The 24,517-nt window shown below is 40.2% G+C and overlaps 2 protein-coding genes across 2 annotated transcripts in view; one reads left to right on the top strand and one right to left on the bottom strand.

Annotated features, from left to right (window-relative positions):
* Positions 1-2,795, top strand: part of GATAD1 (GATA zinc finger domain containing 1) — a 12,924-nt gene extending 10,129 nt beyond the window's left edge. Inside the window, exon 5 of the mRNA XM_021706894.1 lies at positions 1,387-2,795. Within this exon, the coding sequence (XP_021562569.1) occupies positions 1,387-1,577 (191 nt within the window). The 3' untranslated portion in view covers positions 1,578-2,795. The remainder of the gene's footprint in view (positions 1-1,386) is intronic.
* A 3,684-nt stretch (positions 2,796-6,479) lies between these two features.
* PEX1 (peroxisomal biogenesis factor 1) overlaps positions 6,480-24,517 on the bottom strand; it is a 40,841-nt gene continuing 22,803 nt past the window's right edge. The window contains exons 13-23 of the mRNA XM_021706897.1: positions 24,115-24,304; positions 23,550-23,716; positions 22,263-22,397; positions 19,090-19,154; positions 14,876-15,018; positions 14,393-14,496; positions 12,912-13,088; positions 10,666-10,896; positions 8,995-9,192; positions 8,569-8,699; positions 6,480-6,684 (exon numbers count right to left, since the gene is read on the bottom strand). Of these exons, the coding sequence (XP_021562572.1) occupies positions 6,600-6,684; positions 8,569-8,699; positions 8,995-9,192; positions 10,666-10,896; positions 12,912-13,088; positions 14,393-14,496; positions 14,876-15,018; positions 19,090-19,154; positions 22,263-22,397; positions 23,550-23,716; positions 24,115-24,304 (1,626 nt within the window). The 3' untranslated portion in view covers positions 6,480-6,599. The remainder of the gene's footprint in view (positions 6,685-8,568; positions 8,700-8,994; positions 9,193-10,665; positions 10,897-12,911; positions 13,089-14,392; positions 14,497-14,875; positions 15,019-19,089; positions 19,155-22,262; positions 22,398-23,549; positions 23,717-24,114; positions 24,305-24,517) is intronic.

A 24,517-nucleotide genomic window follows, 5' to 3' on the forward strand; every position in this document is an offset into this window, starting at 1 on the left:
TTTAAGTTAGAGTCTCACTGTTGCCCAGGCTAGAGTGCAGTAGCACATTCACAGCCACTGTAGCCTCGATCTGCTAGGCTTAGGTGATCCTTCTCCCTCAGTCTTCCAAGTAGCTGGAACTACAGGCCCATACCCAGCTAATTTTTTTATTTATTGTGGAGATGAGTTCTCACCATGCTCCCCAGGCTGATCTCGAACCCCTGGACTCAGGCATTTCTCTCATCTCGGCCTGCCAAAGTGCTGGGATTATGGCCCATCCTAGACCTTTTCATAGCACATTGTAGTTGATGGTCGAAATGGCAGCTGCTTTGTTTTTGTTAATTTCAAGGCTGCCAAAAGTTACACAGGTGATTCTTGATGTAGACTCACAAGAAGTTACTGATTGATACAATTTTGAAAGTGGTAAGAGTTTTAAAGTTGCTTCATGCTTTTCAAGCTTTCTGCAATGAGCATGCTTTACTTTTGCATTCTGAGAAAAAAACAAGAATGTATTTTTCAGGCTGGGTGCAGTGGCTCACACCTGTAATCTCAGCACTTTTGGAAGCTAAGGTGGGAGGATTGCTTGAGCTTGTAGCTGGGCAACATAGCAAGACCCTGTCTCTACAAAAAAATAAAATAAACCAGGTATAGTGGCAAGTGCCTGTGGTCCCAGCTACTCAGGAGGCTGAGGCAGAAGGATCGCCTGAGCCTTCTCAGGATGTCAAGGCTGCAGTGAGCTGCGATCATGCCACTGCACTCCAGCCTAGGCAACAGAGTCAGACCCCAAATCAAAAGTTATGTGATATATGACAAACAATATACCACTTTATTTTCATCTACAGGACAAGTTTGATACAAGACCAAGCAGATCTAGTCTTCTGCTTATGATACATAGAAAAATGGACTTTCATTTACCTTGTCTATGTGACAGGATCACCTCCAGTGCTCCTCACCCACCTCTTTCTAATCTCCGGGTGCTGATGTGCATCCCTGTCCTAGAGGAGACAGCACAGGTGGAAGTTGGAATCTCTCCTGCCTAATTTTCCTCATACGTAAAATGGGAATGATAATAGTGTGTGCTCCACAGGGTTGTTGTGAGGATTCAAAGGATTGATGTGTGTAAGGTACATAGAACTATGTGGACACATCATAAACACTATGTAAATGTTCAGTATGATTTTTACATCCTTTTTCTAGCGAGTCATTGCTTTTGGGAGAATGCCATTTTCCTTAAGCAGTTAAAGAAGAAAACATGATGGAAAGTAACTTAAGAGTAATGTGTGTTTCAAGGGCTATTGTCAGGTCACCCCCAGGTGCTGTCTCCCAGTGTCCAAGAATTTTAACATTTTCTGGAAATGGTATATATGTTAAAAGATGTATTTAACCTTTCTGTTGGCTGCTTTCTAGGGCCAGAGGAAGATCTTCCAAGGAAGATGGAATACTTGGAATTTGTTTGTCATGCACCTTCTGAGTATTTCAAGTCACGATCCTCACCGTTTCCTACAGTTCCCACCAGACCAGAGAAGGGCTATATATGGACTCATGTTGGACCTACTCCTGCAATAACTATTAAGGAGACTGTTGCCAACCATTTGTAGTTTATACATTTAAACAGGAGTTCCAGTGGTCTTCTATTCATACTACTACAAGACATGCTACATATTTCTTTAATGAAATTCTTAGTTGGAAGAGTGACTAAAAAAGTTTTTCCTACTACCCAGTAACATTGTTTATTAGTAGTCACTTAGAAAATTAAAAGGGATAGAAAGGAATGAAATATATTTTGAATTTAAACACTGTATTATATTCTGGATATGTCTTCCAGGCAAAAGCTGTAGGAGGAGACCATTAGGTACAGGTAGTCTATTTTTCTCCATATTTTATTTCTGGAAGCTCAAAATGGATTGTATTTTTCTACAAGAAAAAATATTAAGGGTTGGGTTTCTGACCAAAGGCTTCATAAGTAAAATTTAACTGACCATCAGTATCAGTCATGAAGCCACACAAACCTTATTTTCTCATCTAGAAAATGCTATGACAGACTTATGCTGCTTCAGCCATAAGGAAAGTGTTTCATGGATGACTTGATTAGCCCAAGCTTTATTAGACTTTCATCTACTTCTTCTGTAGCAAACTGGCACTCGTTGATCCCCAAACTGGTCTTAATAGCACTGTTTACTATTTCTTAGTCCAGATGAGGCTCCCAGTCAAACCATAGGATTTTATCATGCAGTCAGCCTTACCAAAGCCAAGTAAAAAACCTTAGGCCTCACTTGAGTTTCTTGACTACCATGCGAATGATGATTGGCCAGTCATAAACGTGATTAATAGGTCATTAGCATTGATGTCTTAAAGTCCACCCCAAGGTCAAGCCACCTGCAGTGGACCCGTAATCCAGACCGTCCTAGAAGCTTGTCTTAGCTGGGAAGGTCTGTTGTATATGTAATTGTCCAGAATTCAGGTGCAAGTCTTACTTCAGGTACAGCCAGTTAAGGGAGAAGCATGTAAAAATAGGGCAGGAATGGGGTGACACCCTTGCCTCTTCTGTCCTGATGTAACCAGCATTTTTCAACTCTAGGAAAATTAGTCAGAATCTGAGTTGATACAGTGATTTTGAGCTGTAGCAATTTTAACTCTTGACCTTTTTCTACACAGTTCATTTGTGAGTTTAAGAAGCAGTGTTAAATAGCTCCATGTCCATAATTTATCTCTTTATTTAAAACTGCTATGTAGTACGATTGTAAATAACATTGTAAATAACTTTCTAAATGCTATTGTTCAAACTTTTGCATTAAAATGTACTTTTCACTGATGTATTTACTTTGCATTTATTTTATTTAAACAATTTAAATAGCACCTTCTACCCAAAAATGGTATTTTAAAAAAATAAGCGTTAGCCAGGCTTGGTGGCTCAGCCTGTAATCCCGCGCCTTTGGGAGGCTTAGGTGAGTGGATTGCCTGAGCCCGCGGGTTCAAGACCCACCTGGGCAGCGAGACTCATCTCTACAATAAATCAAAAAATCAGCTGGGCATGGTAGCGCATGCCTGTAATTCCAGCTACTCAGAAGGCTGAGGAGGAAGGATCGCTGGAGCCCAGCAGGCCACTGCACTCCAGTCTGGGCGACAGAGCGAGACTCCAACTCAAAAAACAAAACAAACCAGTGTTATAGTACTTATAATTTGGAGTAGACTAATTCATCATCAATAAGTAGTAGATTTTAGAAAAATCACAATGGCAAATTGATAAAACGAGCACTTACTATTTAAGATACTTATTAAAATAAGGACTTTATTTAAAAAAAAACCAAAAAACTGTAAACTGACCACTTGTCTATACTTTAAAAGATACTTGTCTTTTAAAATAACGGAATTTTCACTTTCCTCCTCAGCCAGCGTGATGGCTCCCATTGCTGACAGGTAACTCTCCCATTTGCAGAGGCTGTGCTGACGGGGCCTGGCCTGTGTCCCCAGCCCTGTTCCCTTGCCACTGCCAAGAGGTTTCCCCCGCACACCATCCTGTTTCCTGCTCTGAGTCCTTGTTCGCACTACTCCTCCCCCAACTTTACCAAAGGCCTCTCTTAAAGCCCTCAGATTTTCTCTGTGGATGACCTTTCCAGATTCCCATAGCTCCTTGAAATCAGTCTGACTGTGTCACTGCATGTAAGTTTTTACTTCTGTTGTCCCCACTCCCACCCTTCTGTTTTATTTACTCATCTTTCAACTCCCACAGCATCATTCATGGGCGATGCTTTGTGTCGAGTCCAAATTAGATTGTTGACCAAAATGCTTTGTTGAGATTTTAGATACTGGTTCATGCTAACTTTGATGTAAACTTCAAATTCTACTGTGAATAGTCAGCTCAAGTAGAACTCCAGATTGTGTTCTGGATTGGTATTAGGTTACTTTAAATTTTTATTGTTAGTTTTTTGGAGACAAAGTCACCCTCTGTTGCCCAGGCTGGAAGGCAGTGGCGCTGTCAGTTCACTGCAACCTCAAATTCCTGGGTTCAGGTTATCCTTTCACCTCAGCTGGGCATCTGGGAGAGGCATGTGCCACCATACCTGGCTTTTTTTTTTTTTTAATTTTTGTCTCACTTTGTTGCCCGGGCTGCTCTTAAACTGGTCTCTGGTGATCCTGTGGCCTTGGCTTTCCAAGGCACTGGGATTATAAGTGTGAGCCACCATGCCTGGCCTAGATTGTTTTCAAGCAAGATGTTTTTCAGATGAGCTTTAAGTAGTTCTCTTACATAAACTATAACGAACGTTTGAAAAAACTATTCCAAACCATTCTGGTTCTTGGTGAAAGACTTTTCCAGGACTAAAAAGTTTTCCAGGTGGGCATGGTGGCACACAACTGTAGTCCCAGCTACTCAGGAGGCTAGGCGGAAGGATCACATGAGCCCAGGTCAAGGCTGTGGTGAGCTGTGATTGCGCCACTGCACTCCAGCCTAGATGACAGTGAGGCTCAAAAATAAAATAATCTCCCTGCTAGTAAGCAAATGCCTGGTTTGAGTTGCCACAATACAGTCCTGTCTCCAATCCAACTCTCAGACCTAGGAATGAAGAAACAAAGTATCCAGGGAAAGGGCCCTGCAGAAATGACAAGTGCCAAGAATCACCAAGCCTTCCTCAAAGGCTCCAAGACCACTGCCGAAGTGCCCTGGGAAACGGACATGCCAGAGACAGACACTAGGTCTGCACGAACACTAATTCTTGGGGACCTAGGATTCTGCCTGGCCTGCTTGTCAGAGTGAAAGCACTATTGTCATATTGAAGGGGGTGGCCCCGGCAAAAGTGGAGATGGGAAATCTTCTAAGGGAGAACTTTTGAGCAATATATATACTCTGTTTTGTCAGGAGAGAAAGATGTCTGACATAAAAATTTATGCTGATTCATAGATAATGGCTAATTACCAGATGGTCAGAAATTTGGTAATAAAGTAGCCCAACTAGCTATGAGGTCTGGGGGAGGGTATGCCCAGAGTTCTTAGAATGGGCTCATAGAATATTTGGTCCTGTCTGAATGCTCAGCTAAACTCACTGCATGGGGAGACAACTTTGTGGGACTGGGGCGCTGCCCTACGAGATACAGCACATTCAGATATGCCGTGAGCCTGTGACCATGGCCTTCACGCAGAATCTGAGAACCAAAGTGCAAGAGGGCACCACATCTCAGTTTATACCAAATGACGCGCAAGATCTTTGCTTCCATTCCCTGCAAATTCGGGGCTTTGCTGGTTTAGAGGTCACCAAAGGAAGAATGCTTCCAGTGGTTCGGAAGGGGAGTTTTGATGTTGGCTGAATGAACTGATTCTAATGAAGGAATGGAGCTGTCGCTACAGACGGGGGGGGGGGGGGGGGGGGGGGGGGTGTGTGGAAAAAGTGGTCAATGACCATATTTGACGGAAGACTGCACCTGTAGACAGGCAGGCTTCCCCATGTTCAGATGGGAACGAGGGTTTCAGGCTACACTCCTAGAGAAGGTCACTAATCCATGGATGCACTGGAAGTCAGAGGACATGGGCTAAGGAACAGAACAGAGCAAAAAAGTCCCAGCCCTGGCCTGCGGACTGGCTGCAGAAGGGACAATGGCTGCTCTGTACATCCCTTGGTGTGGTCTCATGGTTTCTTTAGCACATTTTATTATTTTTTTGTGTTTCCTTTTCCCCATTCCTACATAGTTAGAGATTAGAGACAACAGTTTGTGCTGATGGTGGCTGACTTCACAATTTAGTTACTAGGTTAAACAATATATCAAGATAAAATGCTGGAACCAGGAGAGTAACATGTATCAGACAGACGTGATCTCACTTCTGGCTGAGGGGATATTAGATGTGTCTGAACTGGGTATAAATTCCACATTTTTTATATAAGAACATAAAACTGGATCAGTAGATAACAGGATATTTTATTTCCAAAACAGTCAAGAAGCTGCTAAGCATAAAATCTGTCAGAATGCTATAAAGATGTTGAATGTGCAACTGTGAGCTCCAAGAAATTTATTTAATTACATTCTCTATTATCTTTTCTTCAAAAGAGAAATAAATTCTGCCACTTGGCCAATATTATTTCATTTGAAGATTTAAAATATATTTATAGGAAATAAAATACAGAATCATTTATAAATATCCCAGTTTATTCTACAGTATTAATCTCAAGTAATCCTGATAATTACATAATCGCAGCATTTACCAACCTGTGATTTTACAGATTAAACAAATTTGTTAAATTACAAAAAAATTTACAGACACCATTTTTTTTTTTTTTTTTTTTTTTTTTGAGTTGGAGTCTCACTCTGTCACCCAGACTGGAGTGCAGTGGCCGGGAGCGGCCACTGCAGCCTCGACCCACTGGGCTCCGGTGATCCTTCCGCCTCAGCCTTCCGAGTAGCCGGAATTACAGGCATGTGCTACTGATTTTTTATTTATTTTTGATTTATTGCAGAGATGAGGTCTCATCAAGTTGCCCAGGCGGGTCTCAAACCCGCGGGCTCAGGCAATTCAATCACCTCAGCCTCCCAAAGTGCGGGATTACAGGCTGAGCCACCAAGCCCGGCTACAGACACCATTTTTTACTGTTACAACACAGGGTGAAGCCAGGAAAAAAAAATCAGAAGTATATTTTATGCTAAAGTTACTTTCTGTCCAGGCCGAAACATTATTCCACTTTGGTTTTTCCTCTTTTTTGGATTCTGAAAGCTTTCATATCTTAAAAGAGTGAGAGAAAGAGATAACATTTAATACATGTAAACTATAACTACAAAACAACAGTTACAAACCAAGAGATAATGGATTGTTTGCAAACAATTATATTTTAAGAAATGAAAGGGAAATAAATTAGGAAAAAAATACTTGTAACAGAAGTTAGAGAGAGTCTTACAAATAAAGTTTCTAAAGTTGCACTCCAACAGAAAAAGCAGCGAAGAGGATGAAGGGACAAGCTAGAGAAAGACAGCAGGGATACAAATGGCAAGGAATAATATTAACATTATAACCTTTCCCTAGCTTTAATCAAAGAAAGGTACATTGCTAAATGAAATATGTTTTTTCTCCAATCAAAATGGCTGAGTTTAGGCAAACAGCGATACCCAGTGTTAGTGGCAGTATAGTAAGTGGAACAGGCACTCTATCACACAGTTGGAATGTTCAGAGGCAATTTGGGAATACATTTTGAAAGTCTTAAAAAGTGTGAGTCCCGGCCGGGTGCAGTGGCTCAAGCCTATAATCCCAGCACTTTGGGAAGCTCAGACGAGGGGATTGCCTGAGACCACAGGTTCGAGAACAGCCTGGGCATCTCGGCAAGACCTCATCTCTACAATAAATCAAAAAATTAGCTGGGCATGGTAGTGTGCACCTGTAGTTCCAGCTACTTGGAAGGCTGAGGTAGAAGGATCGCCTGAGCCCAGCAGGTCAACGCTGGGGTGGCTGTGAGCGTGTCATTGCACCCCAGCCTGGGCAATGGAGTGAGACTCCATCTCAAAAAGAAAACACGAGTCCCCTGTGATGCAACCATTCTACCTCTAGCCCAGTGGAATTAAGCATATGCAAACATCCAGCTAAAGAATGTTCATGACCATGCTGCTTGCAACAGTGAAAGCCTGATGCAAGGTAAATGTGAAATGTAAAAAAGAATGTTCGAGATGTATATGGAGGGATGAAAGGGGAATGGCTATGCAGCCATACATGCAGAGTGTTCTTATTTGAGCAGGAAAAATATACAAGTATACAAACAAATGTGCTTTGTGAGGTGGGGGGTGAAGGGACATTTCTATTTCCTGTTTTCCTTACCTTTGTTTTCTGAATTTTTACAGTAAGTACATATTAGTAATGTACACACACACATACACACACACACACACACACACACACACACACTCTTAAGTACCATAAAATTAAGCAAGAAAGGGCTGCAGCTTCCAAAGGCTAGGAACGTATTAGTAATGTATACACACACACACACACACACACACACACACACACACACACACACACACACACTAAGTACCATAAAATTAAGCAAGAAAGGGCTGCAGCTTCCAAAGGCTAGGAATAAACTTATTTCTTGAATTGAATTATGCTGAATCACTGATTTAGAATAGTTGCCAGTCTATGAGTCACAGATTCACAGGTGGCCATAGTGTTAATCCAAGAAGCCTATCAATCCAAATGTGTACTGAATATGGTCCACAAATGAATAAATTTGAATGTGTTTAAATGTTCTTGAGATTAATAAAATACAAATTATTTTGAAGATAAAACAGGTCTATTTTTTCATAACAAATTTTGTAAACTCTACTAGAATCATTTTGAACTTTTAATTTTCCTCATTTCTTCAACATTACTAAAATCAAATTAGTTCATTATAAATAATTTAAACATAATCAAATGAAATGATTAATGAAAATTCAATTTTGACTTCTGCTTTTCTGAAATTTTTGAGTGTTAAAATGCATACTTACTACCCAAATGTTCCAAACTGGTGTTAAATATTCAAAATATTATTTTTGCTTTTAAATAAGAACTTTAAAGGTTTAAGTGAATAACTGTGTCACCTGTAATATCTACACTTCCAAATCAGAATCTGGTACTTACAGCTGGGCAAAACTCTTCCAGTCATCTTCATTAATAGACGGTCTCGTGTGGCTGAGTGCAGTCATTAGATGTGACTGACTAATAGCCAGCCTGGTTTTGATTGATCCCGGTTGGTTAATGGATTCATCCTCCTTAAATAAAACAAAAAACAGAAAGCTAACTAACAAAGGGGTGTGATGAAAAAAGGGGCAGTCAAGTATTATATTTCTTTCTGTCAGTTTTTTCAGATATATACATACGTTCTCTTTCTTACGAGATAACCAAAAATTATCTGAAAGCAAGGAAGCACATAACCATTTGACTGAGTCAATGTGTTTTAGCCCCTTGTTTATAAATATGTCATTTATAAATCAAAGAAATACTTATCATAAAAGGAAAAATAATTTTTAAGTTTATAATCATAATAAAGAAAGGAAAACGCCATACTCCACTTTGGCTCCGGTATCTGCCTTTGATCACACTGATATCTGCCCTCAGTTGCTCTCTCTGCTCTTGTGTAAGTTCTTGGCAACCCTCTTGAGAAGCTGTCCTTAACACGGGAGGCTGTGAAAATGATGGATCTTTCCCAGAAAATCCAGGCAAATCCTGAGTCAGGGAGCTTGGTGCAGACAGACATTGTGAGCTCTGTGTGGGTTGTTATAGAAATGAAGATGGAAGGAAGGAAGGAAGAAGGGAGGGGAAAAAAGAAAGAAAACTGTATGTTTACCAAGGATAACAATTAAAAAACCTAAGCACTAAAATCTTTCTCTTTTTTTTGAGTTGAAGTCTCACTCCGTTGCCCAGGCTAGAGTGCAGTGGCATGCTCACGGCCACCCCAGTGTCGACCTGCTGGGCTGAGGCAATCCTTCTGCCTCAGCCTTCCAAGTAGCCGGAAATACAGGCATGCACCACCATGCGTGGCTAATTTTATTTATTAGAGATGAGGGCTCGCTAAGTTGCCCAGGCTGTTCTCGAACCCGTGGGCTCAGGCAATCTTCTCCCCTCGGCCCACCAAAGTGCTGGGATTATAGGCTTGAGCTATCTTGCCTGGCCTAAAATCTTAACATAAATAAGCTTACATGTTAATTAACTGAAATTAAGCAAATGAAGTTGTTTACATTCTATAAAGTTTCACTGATATCAGTGTTGCAGAAGCACTGCAGCATGCAAACAGCCATAATACAGGATGAGGTTTTTTATGCTCTGTTGCCTAAACCCAACATACTCATGTGCAAGGGTAGGTTCCAGATGAGCCTCACTCTTATTTTCAACAAATAAAGTTATACTAAGATCCTGGGAAGTTTCTAGGTTGAAGTCAAGAAATAGAGAACAGGGGCAACCCTCTCAAGTTCCCTCCCACTGTGAGAGCTTTTCTGTCCTCAATAAATCCTGCTTTCTAAAAAAAAAGGGGGGGGGGAACAGAGTTTAAGACTAAAATTAAAACACATCTTACTATTCTTGGGAATACAAACATGTCACTTATATATTTTTTAAAAACTTGAATAAAGCAAGTGTACAAAAAACACGAAAAGTATAGCTAAACATATGTAAAAACAGCTAAACATACATGCCAAAAAAGGAAAGGCGAGTCACATTTATTAATGTTGAGGGATATGTGTTGAATGCTGGTGGACACATATGAGTTGAACAGTGTGTCAAACAGCAACACTGCCCACATTTAATCTCAACATTTTCCATGAAACATTACTACTTTTACCGCATTTATACTTTCTAGGAAAAGTATCACTGGTAGATAACATTTTCTTGTCAGGAATTTATGACATTATTATATCAAATTTCTCATTATCCTCAACTATTCTATGATAACAGAATTTAAGTTTACTATAAAACGGATCTGCTAATAAAGATGTTTTAAAACAACTAACTAAGAGAGAGACACCTGAGAGAAACCTGAGAGAAACCAAAAGGGAAACACAGCCACTGCCCTGTCTTGGACACCTTAACAAAGAATGAACATTACTGACTAGAATAAATAAGAAAACAAGACTGTTTTTCTGAAGAACCAACCAATCAGAAAGAATACATGAGGCAGGACAGGAGACAAATCACTGCCCAACTTTATATCAATGCACGGCTTATTTCAGAACTGGGAGATACCAGGTCAGAAGAGGTTCCATTGCCAAGTTCTGATTCGTAAGAGCTTCCAAAGTAGAGCCGGTATATATTGAACCTGGATTCATCTGGAAGGACCTCTGACATCTCCAGAGAAACAAGGGACTGGCCCAAGCCACACTCTCCATCTCCAGCTGAGTCGTCAGAACCACTGCTGTGGTTGAGAAAGACCATTGAAGACAGACTGAGGTCACTGTCGGAGCTGGAACTTGCATCCTAAGATACACAGAGGACAGCCAGTTTAAAGATCTGAACAGTCCTGGCTCTGAAATAAACAACATCACAGGACAGCATTCTAAAAGAGCAGCATAAGGACACCCATGGCATTTACCAAAGACTTATTAATTCTCTAGTGGTTGTGAGACACCAAGACATAACTATTTAAGATAAGGAAAGACAAGATGGACAGTGTAGATAGTCTGTCAGCTAGCTCCTCAAAAAGCCTAACAAAGCTAGGACTCAGATCTCAGGGCTTTGTTTTTATGTCTCCACCTTTCCAATTTGTATGCTTCTGTTTCAAAATGATGAATCAAGTATGTTCTCGGTAGAAGTCAAGAAACAGAGAACGGGGCAACCCTCTCAAGTCCCCTCCCACTGTGGGAGTTTTTTTGTCCTCTCAATAAACCCTGCTTTCTATAATAAAGCATGAATGCTTTCCCATCATAGAGAGCTCCACAGATACACACTTTTCTTGGTAGTGAAAGGGGGAAAAAAACATCAATGGCCTGCCAAAATAAAAAGCTAGAACTTGAGGGTATCTGATTTAGAAACTTTAGGCCCTGTAAACATCTTCAACAAGACATGAGAGAGGAGCAAACAGAAAAATCCTCCCTAGTATATATGTGGCGAAGTCTATGATGAAGCAGAGTTCAAACTGTCTACTGTAAAAATGAAAATCAAAATACTATACTTAGAAAAAAGGTTGATTCTAGGACTGGGGTGCTGAAGGCTCAAGATAAACCAAGAATGTCTTCCTGTATCCCTAAGTAAGGAAGTGATCAAAGACTGACAGGGACATGTCATAAGGATACAAGAACCACCCAAAAGGAGTCCCTATCGGCCAGTCTGGGGCAATTCAAGCTCCAAAATAAGTAATAACATTAACTGATCTTTTTTTAAAAATTAAAGTACAAAACAAAAAAAGCCAATTATTTTGGCTTATACCATCTAATTCATGATATCCCAATATAAATAATGTCCCTCCAAACACAGATACATTTTGCCAATTATTATTTTTTTTTTGAGATAGGATCTTGCTCTGTTACCTAGGCCAGAGTGCAGTGGCATAATCACAGCACACTGCAGCCTCAAAGTCCTGGGTTCAAGAACATTCTCTTGCAGCTCTATTCACAATAGCAAAAACATGGAACTAACCATGTTGCCCATCAAAGCTGAACTGGATAAAAAAAAAATGTGGTACATATACACAATGGAATATTATGTAGCCATAAGAAGGACAAATATATGGACTTTGCAGCAACTTGGATGGATTTGAAGTCAATCATGCTCAATGATCTATCACAGAAACAAAGAACAGAGTACCATATGTTCTCATTCATAAGCAGAACTTGAACAATTATAATACTCTAAGAAAGCATTTGGCAATAATGGGAAGCTGTCAGGGGAGAGGGGTGGGATTGGCAGTTGAGGGAAACTGCTAGGGGAGGGAGGGGCACACCTCATCAACAAGGGTACCTGCATAATCAATGTTTGTATACCTAACTCTGAATTATACCCCACATCTTTATATTTAAAAATATAATAACAAAAAGAAAAAATTAAAAAAAAAAAAGAACCCCACCTCAGCCTCTCAAGTAGCTGGAACTATTGTACATGCCATCACACCTAACTAGTTTAAAAAAAATTCTTTTTTTGTAGAGATGGGAGTCTCTCTACATTGCTCTGGCTATTCTTGAACTCCTGGCCGCAAGCAATCTTCCAAACTTGGCCTTCCAAAGCACTGGATTTACAGACATGAGCCACCACATTGGGCCTTATTTTTAATGATACTAAGGTAATGTTAAAGAAACAGACACCAAACTCTTCATATTACAAATTCTCTGCAAAATTCATATTCCAGCTACAGAACATTCAACTAAGGGTGAATTTATATTTCTATACAGCTTATCAAAGTTGTTAAAAAAAACAGTTCTTTTAAGGTTGAAATTTTGACACTGAACTGTTCTTATCACCTGTAAGATGTCACAATGACAATCTTCTCCTGTCCCTACCTGAAGCCCACACGACAGCAGTTTTCCACGCAAAGCCTCTAACTGGGCATTGTAAAGCAGAGCCTTCAGGTCAGCACCGGTGAAGGAGTCGGTGACTGCCGCCACTTGCTGAAGGTCAACGTTCTCAGCCAGAGGCAGAGAGTTACTGAGAACGTTCAAAATCTCAAGACGTGACACCTGAGAGAGGAAAAATAACTGATTTAACAAAAAAAGATTTTCTTGAACTGTGTATCTTAGGGTTGTATTATTTAATGTTATGATATTGATTAACTTTATATACCTAATAAGCTTTATAAGTAAGTTATACGTTAGAGAAATGTACCAACTGTTTTTCTTCCTTGGAACTTTTTCCCTAACAGAAGGAGCATAGGTAGAAACATGAATGAAAATTGGGCTGGGCACAGTGACTCACACCTGATATCCCAGCACTTTGGGAGGGGAGGTGGGAGGATCATAGGAGTTCAAGACCAGCCTGGGCAACACAGTGAGAGACCTTGTCTCTACAAAACTTTTTTTTTTTTTTTTGAGTTGGAGTCTCACTCTGTTGCCCAGACTGGAGTGCAGTGCGTGCTCCCGGCCACCGCAGCCTCGACCTGCTGGGCTCCGGCAATCCTTCTGCCTCAGCTTTCCAAGTAGCCGGAATTACAGGCATGCACTACCACACCCAGCTGATTTTTTGATTTACTGTAGAGATGAGGTCTTGCTGCCCAGGCGGGTTTCAAACCCGCAGGCTCAGGCATTGCACTCACCTCAGCCTCCTAAAGGCGCAGGATTACAGGCTGAGCCACCGAGCCCGGCTAAAACATTTTTTTAAATGAGTGAAAAATCAACATTCTTAACTATTCAGTGTAAATAGTTTCTTATTCAGACAGTACTTATTTTCTAGATTTGGACAAGTGTGCCAAGAAAGTATTTCAAAAGAAAAAGAAAAATAATTTAAATAATAATAAATGTGACATATATTCAAATGTTTTATACCTTTCACTATTCACTTGTCTCTCTGTTCCTTCATTCATTTATTCAGTTTCTAAATTTGAGAACAAGAGCTGGAACAATATGGGGCTTGGAACAGCCAAAAAGTCCTATCTCTGTGCAGCCTGCTGTCATGCTTCCTATTCAGATGCCTGATTCCGCATCAGAGTTTTTTGACAGGATAAAGGGATATGTGATCTTTGAACACAGAGAATGTAGACATATCACACTTGACATTTCTGGCCTTTTCTTCCAATTAGTCAACAGTGAAAACTATAAAGTTCTTAGATGTGCATGGACATAGTGAGGCCACAAAGATTCTAATTCAGAATTAGAAAATAAAAAAAGATTGTAATTCAGAATCTTCTGATGCCCTGATCAAGCCATGACTAAGGCCATTGTCTCTGAAAGCTGGTCTTCTGAGGACAACAGCCATGACCTGGCAGAAGTAAGTTCACGAGGAAAGAGTATGTTTGTTGGGTTTTGGACTCTAAATATGAAACTGTCACCTGGTCAGGAGGAGGACAGTAGACGCATTTATCGAGACGCCCGGGCCTGAGCAGGGCAGGGTCAATCAAGTCAGGGCGACTAGTAGCAGCCAGTACATAAACACCTGAGGAAAAAAGAACTTTTTTACTAAACCTGGTGAAATTGTGTTCTAACAGCATATTCTTTTTTTTTTTTTTTTTTTTGAGTTGGAGTCTCACTCTGTCACCCAGACTGGAGTGCAGTGGCTGCTCCCGGCCACCGCAGCCTCGACCTGCTGGACTTCGGCGATTCTTCCACCTCAGCCTTCCGAGTAGCCGGAATTACAGGCATGCGCTACCACGCCCGGCTGATTTTTTGATTTATTGTAGAGATGAGGTCTTGCTGCCCAGGCGGGTCTCGAACCCGCGGGCTCCGGCAATCCACTCACCTCAGCCTCCCAAAAGCGCGGGATTACAGGCTGAGCCACCGAGCCCGGCTACAGCATATTCTTATTTATAAATTACCCTGTAAGCCTTCCACTCCATCCAACTGAGTCAGCAGCTGGTTGACAACTCGGTCTGTAACACCTGTATTATCATGGCCCCGCCGAGGAGCAATGGATTCAAATTCGTCAAAGAAAAGAATGCAGGGCTTTGCAGCCTGTGCTCTGGGAAAAACAAACAACATTCCATGTTTGAATCAGGCTTCAAAGTTTGCAAATAAATTTCACATACATGTATGCACATATTTGTATAGTTATTTTAATCTTCACAACAATCCCTTAAAGAAGGCAAGGCATAGGTAATTTTCCTCATTTTTCAGGAAACTGGGTCTTAGAGAGGCCAACATGTTCCTTAAGGTCCAAGCCTTTGGGACTAACGGACCAAAACAAAAACCTGAGTCTTAGTGACACACTCCTTTGATTCCTATCGCAGTGACTATTTTTATGTATGCTTATTGACCACCTTTATTTCTTTTGTGAAAATGCCTATTAATTTTTATGCCCATTCAAAATTTGGCAAACTCATATGTTCTTATTGTTTTATATGGGCTCTATAAAATATAATTTATTTTACATTTTTTATCATTTGAACTTTTACTTTTATTCTTTTTTGGTTTGGGATCTCACTCTGTTGCCCTGGTTGGAGTGCAGTGGCATGAGCATGGCTCACCTGCTCCTGGGCTCAAGCAATCCTCAAGCCTTAGTCTCTTAGGTAGCTTGGACTGCAGGTGCATACCATTATACCCGGCTAATTTTTATAGGGTCTCGCTATGTTGCCCAGGCTGGTCTTGAACTCTGAGCCCAAGCAGTCCTCTCACCTTGGCCTCCCAAAGTGTTGGGATTACAGGCTTGAACCACCATGCCCAGCCTAAATTTTGACTTTTAATTTTACTAATTTATTAACTAAGTTTGTTTTAATTTAAAAAAAATAACAGGCCGGGCTTGGTGGCTCAGCCTGTAACCCAGAGCTTTGGGAAGCCAAGGTGAGTGTACTGCCTGAGCCCACGGGTTCCAGACCCGCCTGGGCAACTTGGCAAGACCTCATCTCTACAATAAACAAAAATTAGCTGGGTATGGTAGCGCACGCTTGTAGTTCCAGCTACTTGGAAGGCTGAGGCGGAAGGATAACCATAGCCCAGCAGGTCGAGGCTTCACTGGCCAGGAGCGGCCACTGCACTCCAGTCTGGGCGACAGAGTGAGACGCCAACTCCAAAAAAAAAAAAAAAAAAGAAATAACATTAAATTCTACCTCTGGCAACAGGTGGACTAGAAGTCTGGAGAATAGCCTCTAAAACAAAACATCTGTCATACTGATTTAAAAAAATCTCAACAGATATTTTATTAAGTGCATGGCAAGTAACAGATATTTTCTGGGATCAAAAAGAGACTGGAATTACCTGTTCCTTGATTGTCTGGAAAAACCTTCCTAGAAAACTGAGTCTGATGTTTGATTTATATAAAGATTTTTTAACTTTACAGACACAATTTTTTTCTACACTTACAAAACTATTCAGAATTGTTTCGTCTTAGCTCAGTTTATTTTTGTCTATGACATTTAAGTTTTCAAATGTATTGGCATAAAGTTTTTCATAATATTCCCTTATATCTTTGATGTTTCTGGTATATCTTTAGTCATGTCTCCCTTTTTATCCCTAATATTGTTTACTCATGCTTACTTTTTTTTTTTTTTTTTTTTTGAGTTGGAGTCTCACTCTTGCCCAGGGTGCAGTGCAATGGCACGCTCATGGCCACCGCAGCCTCAACCTGCTGGGCTCCAGTGATCCTTCTGCCTTCCAAGTAGCCAGAACTACAGGCGCGCACTACCAGCCCGGCTAATTTTTTATTTATTGTAGAGACAAGGTCTCACCAAGTTGCCCGGGCTGGTCTCAAACCCGCAGGCTCAGGCAATCCACTCGCCTCGGTCACCCAAAGTGCTGGGATTACAGGCTGAGCCACCGAGCCCAGCCTCATTACAACTTTTAATCTTTATTATTTCTCTTTTAATATTTTATTTTAGTTAATATCTATAATTTCCCTAATTTCATAATACGAATACATATGTGATTAACTTTCCATCTTTTTTCTTTTCTAAATGCTTGGGGTAATACATTTTCCTTGACATAAGTTTTACAACATCTCACAATTTTACTAGGCAGCATTTTCTTTTTTTCTTTTTTGAGTTGGACTCCCACTCCTTCACCCAGGCTGGAGTGCAGTGGCACACTCACAGCCACTCCAGCATTGACCTGCTGGGCTCCAGCAACCGGAATTATAGGCATGTGCTACCATGCCCGGCTAATTTTTTTGACTTATTGTAGAGACAAGGTCTTGCCAAGTTGCTCAGGCATGTCTCAAACCCACAGGCTCAGGTTATCCACTCGTCTCAACCTCCCAAAGTGCTGGAGTTACAGGCTGAGCCACAGAACCTGGCCCCTAGGCAGCATTTTCATTATCATTTGATGTCAAATATTTTTCATTAGGTTATCTTCAACCTATGAATTATTTAGTTTTTTTTTAAATTTAAGTGTAAGGGAGGATTAATATTTTGTTACTTATTTTAAATTGTGTTTTCAGAGAATACAGTCTATATGACATTGTTTCTTTGAAAGCTGCCATTGCCATATGAATGGTTTTATATGTGGCAATTTTTCAAAAATGCTCAAATGGGCTTGAGAAGAATGAGTGTTCTCCAGTTCTTCAGGGCATTTTCTAAATATGCTTGTCAGATCAATCTTGTTGACTATGCTCTTCAAGCTTCTAAACTTTTACTTCTTTGGGGGCCTCAATGTAACAATCACTGAGAACTATGTAAAAATCTCCTACTATGAAGGTGGATTTGTCAATTTCTCTTTGCAGTTTTGTCAATTTTTGCCTAAAATATATTAAATAATTTTAAAATTATAATATTTTCTTGATGAATTAAACCTTTTATCAATAGGTAGTGATTGTCTTTATTAAGGTTTTTTCCTGGTAAATTAGGTGGTTAATACATAAGTGTTCCTTTTATTATTCTTTAAGCTGTATTTGTATTTTATACATATTCTCTAAACTGCATACTTTATAATACAATTTTTAGACGAAGGGAACAAAGTAATTTTTTTTTTTTGAGTCAGAGTCTCACTCTGTTGCCCAGACTGGAGTGCAGTGGCCGCTCCCGGCCACCGCAGCCTCGCTTGCTGGGCTCCAGCGATCCTTCCGCCTCAGCCTTCCGAGTAGCCGGAATTACAGGCATGCGCTACCACACCCAGCTGATTTTTTTATTTATTGTAGAGATGAGGTCTTGCTGCCCAGGCGGGTCTCGAACCCGCGGGCTCAGGCAATCCACTCACCTCAGCCTCCCAAAGGCGCGGGATTACAGGCTGAGCCACCGAGCCCGGCAATTTTTTTTTTTTAATTAGAGTGCAGTGACATGCTCACAGCCACCCCAGCGTCAACCTGCTGGGTTCCAGGGATCCTTCCGCCTCATCCTTCCAAGCAGCCGGAACTACAGGCATGTATGTACAGGCTACCATGCCCGGCTAATTTTTTAATTTATTATAGAGATGAGGTCTCACCAAGTTGCCCATGCTGTTCTCAAAACCCTGGGCTCAGGCAACCCCCTCACTCGGCCTCCCAAAGTGCTGGGATTAAAGGCTCGAGCCACCACGCCTGGTAAAAGTAATTTTTTATTTTAAAAATTCCTGGGAAATCTCCTCGGGCCCCCTCCGGCTCTGGGAGCTTTTCTGTCTTCTCAATAAATCCTGCTTTCTTAAAAAAAACTCACCGTAATCCCATCACATTTGAATAATTATCTTCATCTTAAATATTATCTTCTATATTCATATGTAGTGGTTTACATATGCAATAATAATTATACCCTATTGTAACTAAATTGGGCAGATGGAATCTTGATTTATAAGAGATAAATTAGGAATTGGAGAAAAAAGAATTTAGCACTTTTAAAAAATTAGAATAAATTAGGGGTAATTATTTGCTTCATTAAGGACCTACTATGATTTCTTTGAATAACCACTTACGATTCTACTTTCAGGAATATTTCTATTATAAATACAAAGCCAAATAATTTAATATCCAACATATTTTATATTTAACTAGTTTTGGTAAAACAGAGAATCCTTGTCCTCTAGTTTATTAGTAATTCACACAAATTACACGTTTCAAACATCAGTTTTTCAAAAAACAAGACCAAAAAGCATTGACTGGTAATAACAGTGGTGTCATTCACAGGAAACCAACCTAATAAAAACGTCTCGAACAGCTTGCTCACTTGCGCCAATATATTTGCTGAGTAACTCTGGTCCCTAATAGGTACAAGAAAATGAGAGTTGAGATAAATATATCTGTAAAGAAATACAAATGTAGTTTTTTATCAAGTCTAAATGAATCATGGAAAATTTTAATATGATTATGTCTTTTACACATTTTAAAAGTTAGCGTGTGCTACGATAAACATCACAGTACAAATTCCATGCTTGGTGTTTCTTCTGCCTAAAACACATGTTCCCAGATACTCTTGTTGCTTCACTTCTCTCAGATCTCTGCCCACATGCAATCTCTTCAGAAAACCTCGCCTGGCAACCCTGCCTATGACCCCCGCCCACCACACTATGCCTCCTTACCCTGCTTTTCCTACTGCATAGCACTTACCACCACCGACAGTAGATGACATACTGGCAGTGTCTATCTGCTTACTGGCTCCTCCACTAACAAAATGTAAACTCCAAAAAGGCAGTTTTGTTTACCGCTGAATTCCAAGTGCCAAAATCAGTCCCTGTCCTGTAAGTACTGATTAGTCATTTGTTTAGTGAAGAAATGAATGGTTTAAAAAAGGACAAAGTCCCAACTATCTCAAATCTTTGGAAATTTCAAAAAATAACTTACTCAAATCAGCATCTTAAATTACTGAAACCAATAATGATGAAAAATATATCATCTTTCCTAAAAGCCACCTGAAAAAACGTTCAAAACAAACTTCACTACATATAGCAAAATCAATAATCAGAAGAGTCTTTCCTTAAATTGGGATCTTTTAAAAAACTGAATAGGTCCTAAAATGATATTCAGTGAAAAATCAGTACCTACAAAATACCAGATATGGATCAGCATATGCAACCAAAATAAAGAATTTCTGGCTGGGCACGGTGACTCACACCTGTAATCCCAGCACTTTGGGAGACCAAGGCAGAAGAATTGCTTGAACCCAGGAGTTCAAGACCAGCCTGGGCAACATCTCTATAAGACCTCATCTCTACAAAAAAAAAATTAGCCAGGTGTGGTGGTGTGTGCCTGTAGTCCCAGCTACTCAGGAGGCTAAGGTGGAAGGATCACTTGAGCCCAGGAGGCTGAGGCTGTTGTGAGTCGTGATCATGCTACTGCACTCCAGTTTGGGCACAACTCAAGAAAAAAAAAGAAAAGAAGAAAATAGATTCTAGTACTCAGCCATCTAGACCTCTATTAATATACTAGTATTTAAGTTTCTTCAGTGCAGTTAGAGAACTATAAGATTAGAGGAGAGAACAAGAAATAACTAAAGTAATAGGAACAAGGCAACACACTGGTGTCAGTGAAGGATCCTCTCTGATGCCTCCCAGGATCCAGCCTGACCCACCCAGAGAGAATCCACTTCCTACTGAAACTTTTCCACTGGAAACTCTGCCCAATTTGTAATTTGAGAATTTCCTAAAGGGGATGAGGTATCCTTCCTAAGGAAACACTCTAACACTCCTAAGCTTTAATCTGGAAAATTGTATGTTTAAAAAATAGTAATACAACATTCCACTGACAAATGTAAAAAGAAGGTTGTGGTCATGGCTATCGCATAATCCAGAAGGAAGAAGGTAGGGAGACAAGCCTTAGCGTTTCTCCATCACTGTTGGGCATCACAATCCAGTTCACATAAAAAGTGACAAAAGGTCAGCAAAGCCCAGCCACTTCCTGCTTAACTAATTTTCGTATTGTAAACCAATTCTCAGGAAGCTAGAATATACGACTCCTTTGCCTTATGATCAAATCACCTTTTGATCAGCGAATATTGCTTATGTGCCAAAACTGTGCAGCTAAGATACTAGACCCCAGACCACAATGAGATACCAGGGGCATACTGCGAGGAATTACCCAAAACAACCTGCTGGCATGTCCCTTAATTACCACACTCACCTTATACCTAAAAAAACCTCAGACCTAGTGTGACACAGCAAGACCGAGACACAGCCTACAGACAATAGAACTACAAAAACCCCAGCTTCTTGTCTGAGTTTGGTCTCCTGTCTCTGGTCTTCTAGGTTTTCTTCTCCCTTTCAGTATAGTCTGTCCTTTTGTTGAATATTTATATATAATTCTATTCACAATGCATGAATATTTGCCTTAAGCGAGACTTTTATAAGCCCTAAAAGAGAGTGGTGGCTCATTACTCAATTTCACATAATTTTTTTTTTTTTTGAGTTGGAGTCTCACTCTATCGCCCAGGCTGGAGTGCAGTGGCACACTCATGGCCACCCCAGCGTCGACCTGCTGGGCTCAGGCGATCCTTCCACCTCAGCCTTCCAAGTAGCCAGAACTACAGGCATGCACTACCATGCCCAGCTAGTTTTTTATTTTTTATTGTAGAGATGAGGTCTCGCCAAGTTGCCTGGGCTGGTCAATCCACTTGCCTTGGCTTCCCAAAGTGCTTGGATTACAGCACACAACTTTAGCTGATAGATGGATCACTGTACCTACCAGCTTTCCAAATAAGAGACCAAACAAAAAGCAAAAAACATAACTGTTGGTGAAGATGTGGAGAATCAGGAAATCCACTCACTGTTGGTGGGAATGGTACAGTTGCTGTGAAAGGACAGTTTGTAGTTCCTCATAAAGTTAAGTAGAGAATTACCTCAGGACCCAACAATTCTATTCCTTGGTTTATATTCAAGGGAAATGAAAATGTATGTCCACATGGAAATTTGTACACAAATGTTTACAACAACATTATTCACAACATTCAAAAGACAGAAACAACCCAAATGTTCACCAATGATAAATGGATAAACAAAGTGGTATACACATGCAATGGAATATACTCAGTATGAAAAGGAAGGAAGTGCTGACACAAGCCACAGCTTGGATGAACCGTGAAAACATTACATAAGTGAAAGGAGTCAGACACAAAAGGTCACATATTGCACAATCCTTTTGTGTGAAAGATACAGAACAGGCAAACCCACAGAGACAGACAGTAGATTAATGGTTATCAGGGGATAAGTAGGAAAGGGAATAAGATACAGAAGTTTTCCAATTGGAGAGAGGCTGTACAGCACCCTGAATGTACTCAATACCACTGAATTGCATACTTTAAAGAGATTAATTGCATGTTATGTAAATTTTACCTCAATTAAAAAAAGAAAATTAAAAAAGATAAATGCTAAACATACCTTGACACTAATAAAATTCATTCCACTCTCTTGTGCAATTACCCCAGCCAGTAAGGTTTTTCCTGTCCCAGGAGGACCGTACAATAGTATTCCTGTTCTTTGTCGTATAGGCAAGTTTGCAAATAATTCTGGATACTAAAAAATAGGAAAAAGAGCTCATCTAAACAGAAATGACTAAATAGTGGCTAAAGGTCAATGTATAGAATAAGTATACAGATGGTGATAACCACCATCTTTCTTTATTAACAGCAAGCACAACAGTAGAAAATAAAATTCCTACAAAAAAGTAATAAATGAACTTGAAGGAACTGCTACAGGTTTTTCCCAATTGAGAATACATTCGACATAAAATGCAAATAACTGCATCAGAATTTCCTTCCATCTTTCCTGTGTTATTAAAAGTATTACATGAAAAAAATAAAAACCAAGTTATGTCAGTTGTGTACATTCTAATGTGTTCCCTTAAAGACAGCAAAATCTCCCATGTCTCTAGGCTGAACCAGTGACTGAAAGCTTCTCAGTTGCCTTCTAAATTACCACCACTCTAAGAACAGAACTTTCTGAACAGGTAAGTCAATATCCCGTGTCCATGTTCTCTCACAGGTCTCAGCCCCCAGTGCTGGCTGCATTCACCTTCCCTAGCCCCTACAACTACTACTCCCAGGAGCTGCCATCCAGTTACATACAACCCGAGGTGCTTGCTCATCCATGTTTCTACCCCTTTGCATGGGTCCCTGATCTTTGCAGTGATCCTTGCCTTCCAGGTCTCTGATTCGCACACATAACCTCCTAGACTCTACCCTCTGGCCTGAAGAACAACCTACATCTGTCCCCCTCCTGCCCTCTGCCTGGTCTCTGCCACCTGCAAGCAACTCTGCCTTTCTAGGCCTGACACCCGCATCTGGAAATCCATCTTCACCCAGCGGTCCTATGGACCTAGATGCTTCTTCCACTGCCCTGCTTACTCCTGTTTCCATTCAAATTCCAGCAGACAGTTCATCTTGCTTTAGTAAAATGTGAATGATTCAAGCAAAACAGAAGTATTATGAAATCCAAATCAAAATGTATTTACTGTAATTGTCACCCCAGCTTTCCACTATAGGTTTCTTATTGGAAATCTTATTCATAAATCTGTTAAAGCACCTAAAATAGTGCTGGTCATTTTTTTGGCAACTCAGTAAATACTTGTTGACTCAAACTGATACTGGGAAGCCAACACACATAGTCAAAGCCAATGATTCAGTGGTTCTTTTGGGAGTCAGTATTTGCTTTTTTTTTTAAAAGTACCTTGGCCGGTAACTGGATGGTATCCATGAGAATTTGCCGAACTTCATGCAACCCACCAATCTTATCCCAACCTAGGTCTCTAGGCTTATGCAAGTTGACATTTCGAAGAGATGCAGGAATAAACCCTTGGAGAGCCTTTTGGAAGTCTAATGTTGTTAAAACTAATTCTGCATAAAGGTAAACAAAATTTCTTTTAGTAGTCATATTTCAATATATGAATTTTCAAAATATGCCATCATCTTAGCTAGAAATGCTAACTTTCTACTCAAATAATTGCTTATTCAAATATTATAATGGAATATATATTTTTTTGCCTTACTTCAATTACATTTCTTCACAATAGAAAAAAGATCTCAACTTCATGTTTTTTTGTTTTTTTAACTTTTTTTAGAGCCAGGGTCTTGCTCTGTCCCCCAACTGAAGTACAGTGGTACAATTACAGCTCACTACAGCCTTGAACTCCTGGGCTCAAGCAAGCTTTCTGTCTTGGCCTACCAAAGTGCTGGGATTACAGGTATGAGCTACTGAGCCCAGCCCAAGTTCAAGTTTTAATAGTAAGACACACCTTCCCGGGTGAATACACTCTGATGAGAGAGGCGAGCGTGTATGGCCCGATCCACAAGCACTGTAAAATCCCTAGCCACAAACCCTTCAGTTTCTTTGGCTACATGCTCCAGGTCAAGTTCAGTGAACTTGCTTATATCACAGTCCAGCTTATTTTTTATCACTTTATGCAGCATTTCACATCTTTGTTCCTAAAGAAAAAAGATAAAGTTCAAATTTTTAATTGCATTCAATAATATATTTTAATACATATATTTGGAGAAAAATCAGGTTGACATACTGCAAGAGAAAGTACACTGGTGGGTGTCTGGGACAGAGTTGAGAAGGCATGAGGTACAAGACTTCTGGGAGCAGTGGAGTTGTATACTACTTAATAATGGTGATAGTTTCATGGTATATATATA

Source organism: Carlito syrichta, unplaced genomic scaffold (assembly GCF_000164805.1).
Source record: "Carlito syrichta isolate Samal-C Ts95f unplaced genomic scaffold, Tarsius_syrichta-2.0.1 Scaffold316198, whole genome shotgun sequence".
Lineage (NCBI taxonomy): Eukaryota > Metazoa > Chordata > Mammalia > Primates > Tarsiidae > Carlito > Carlito syrichta.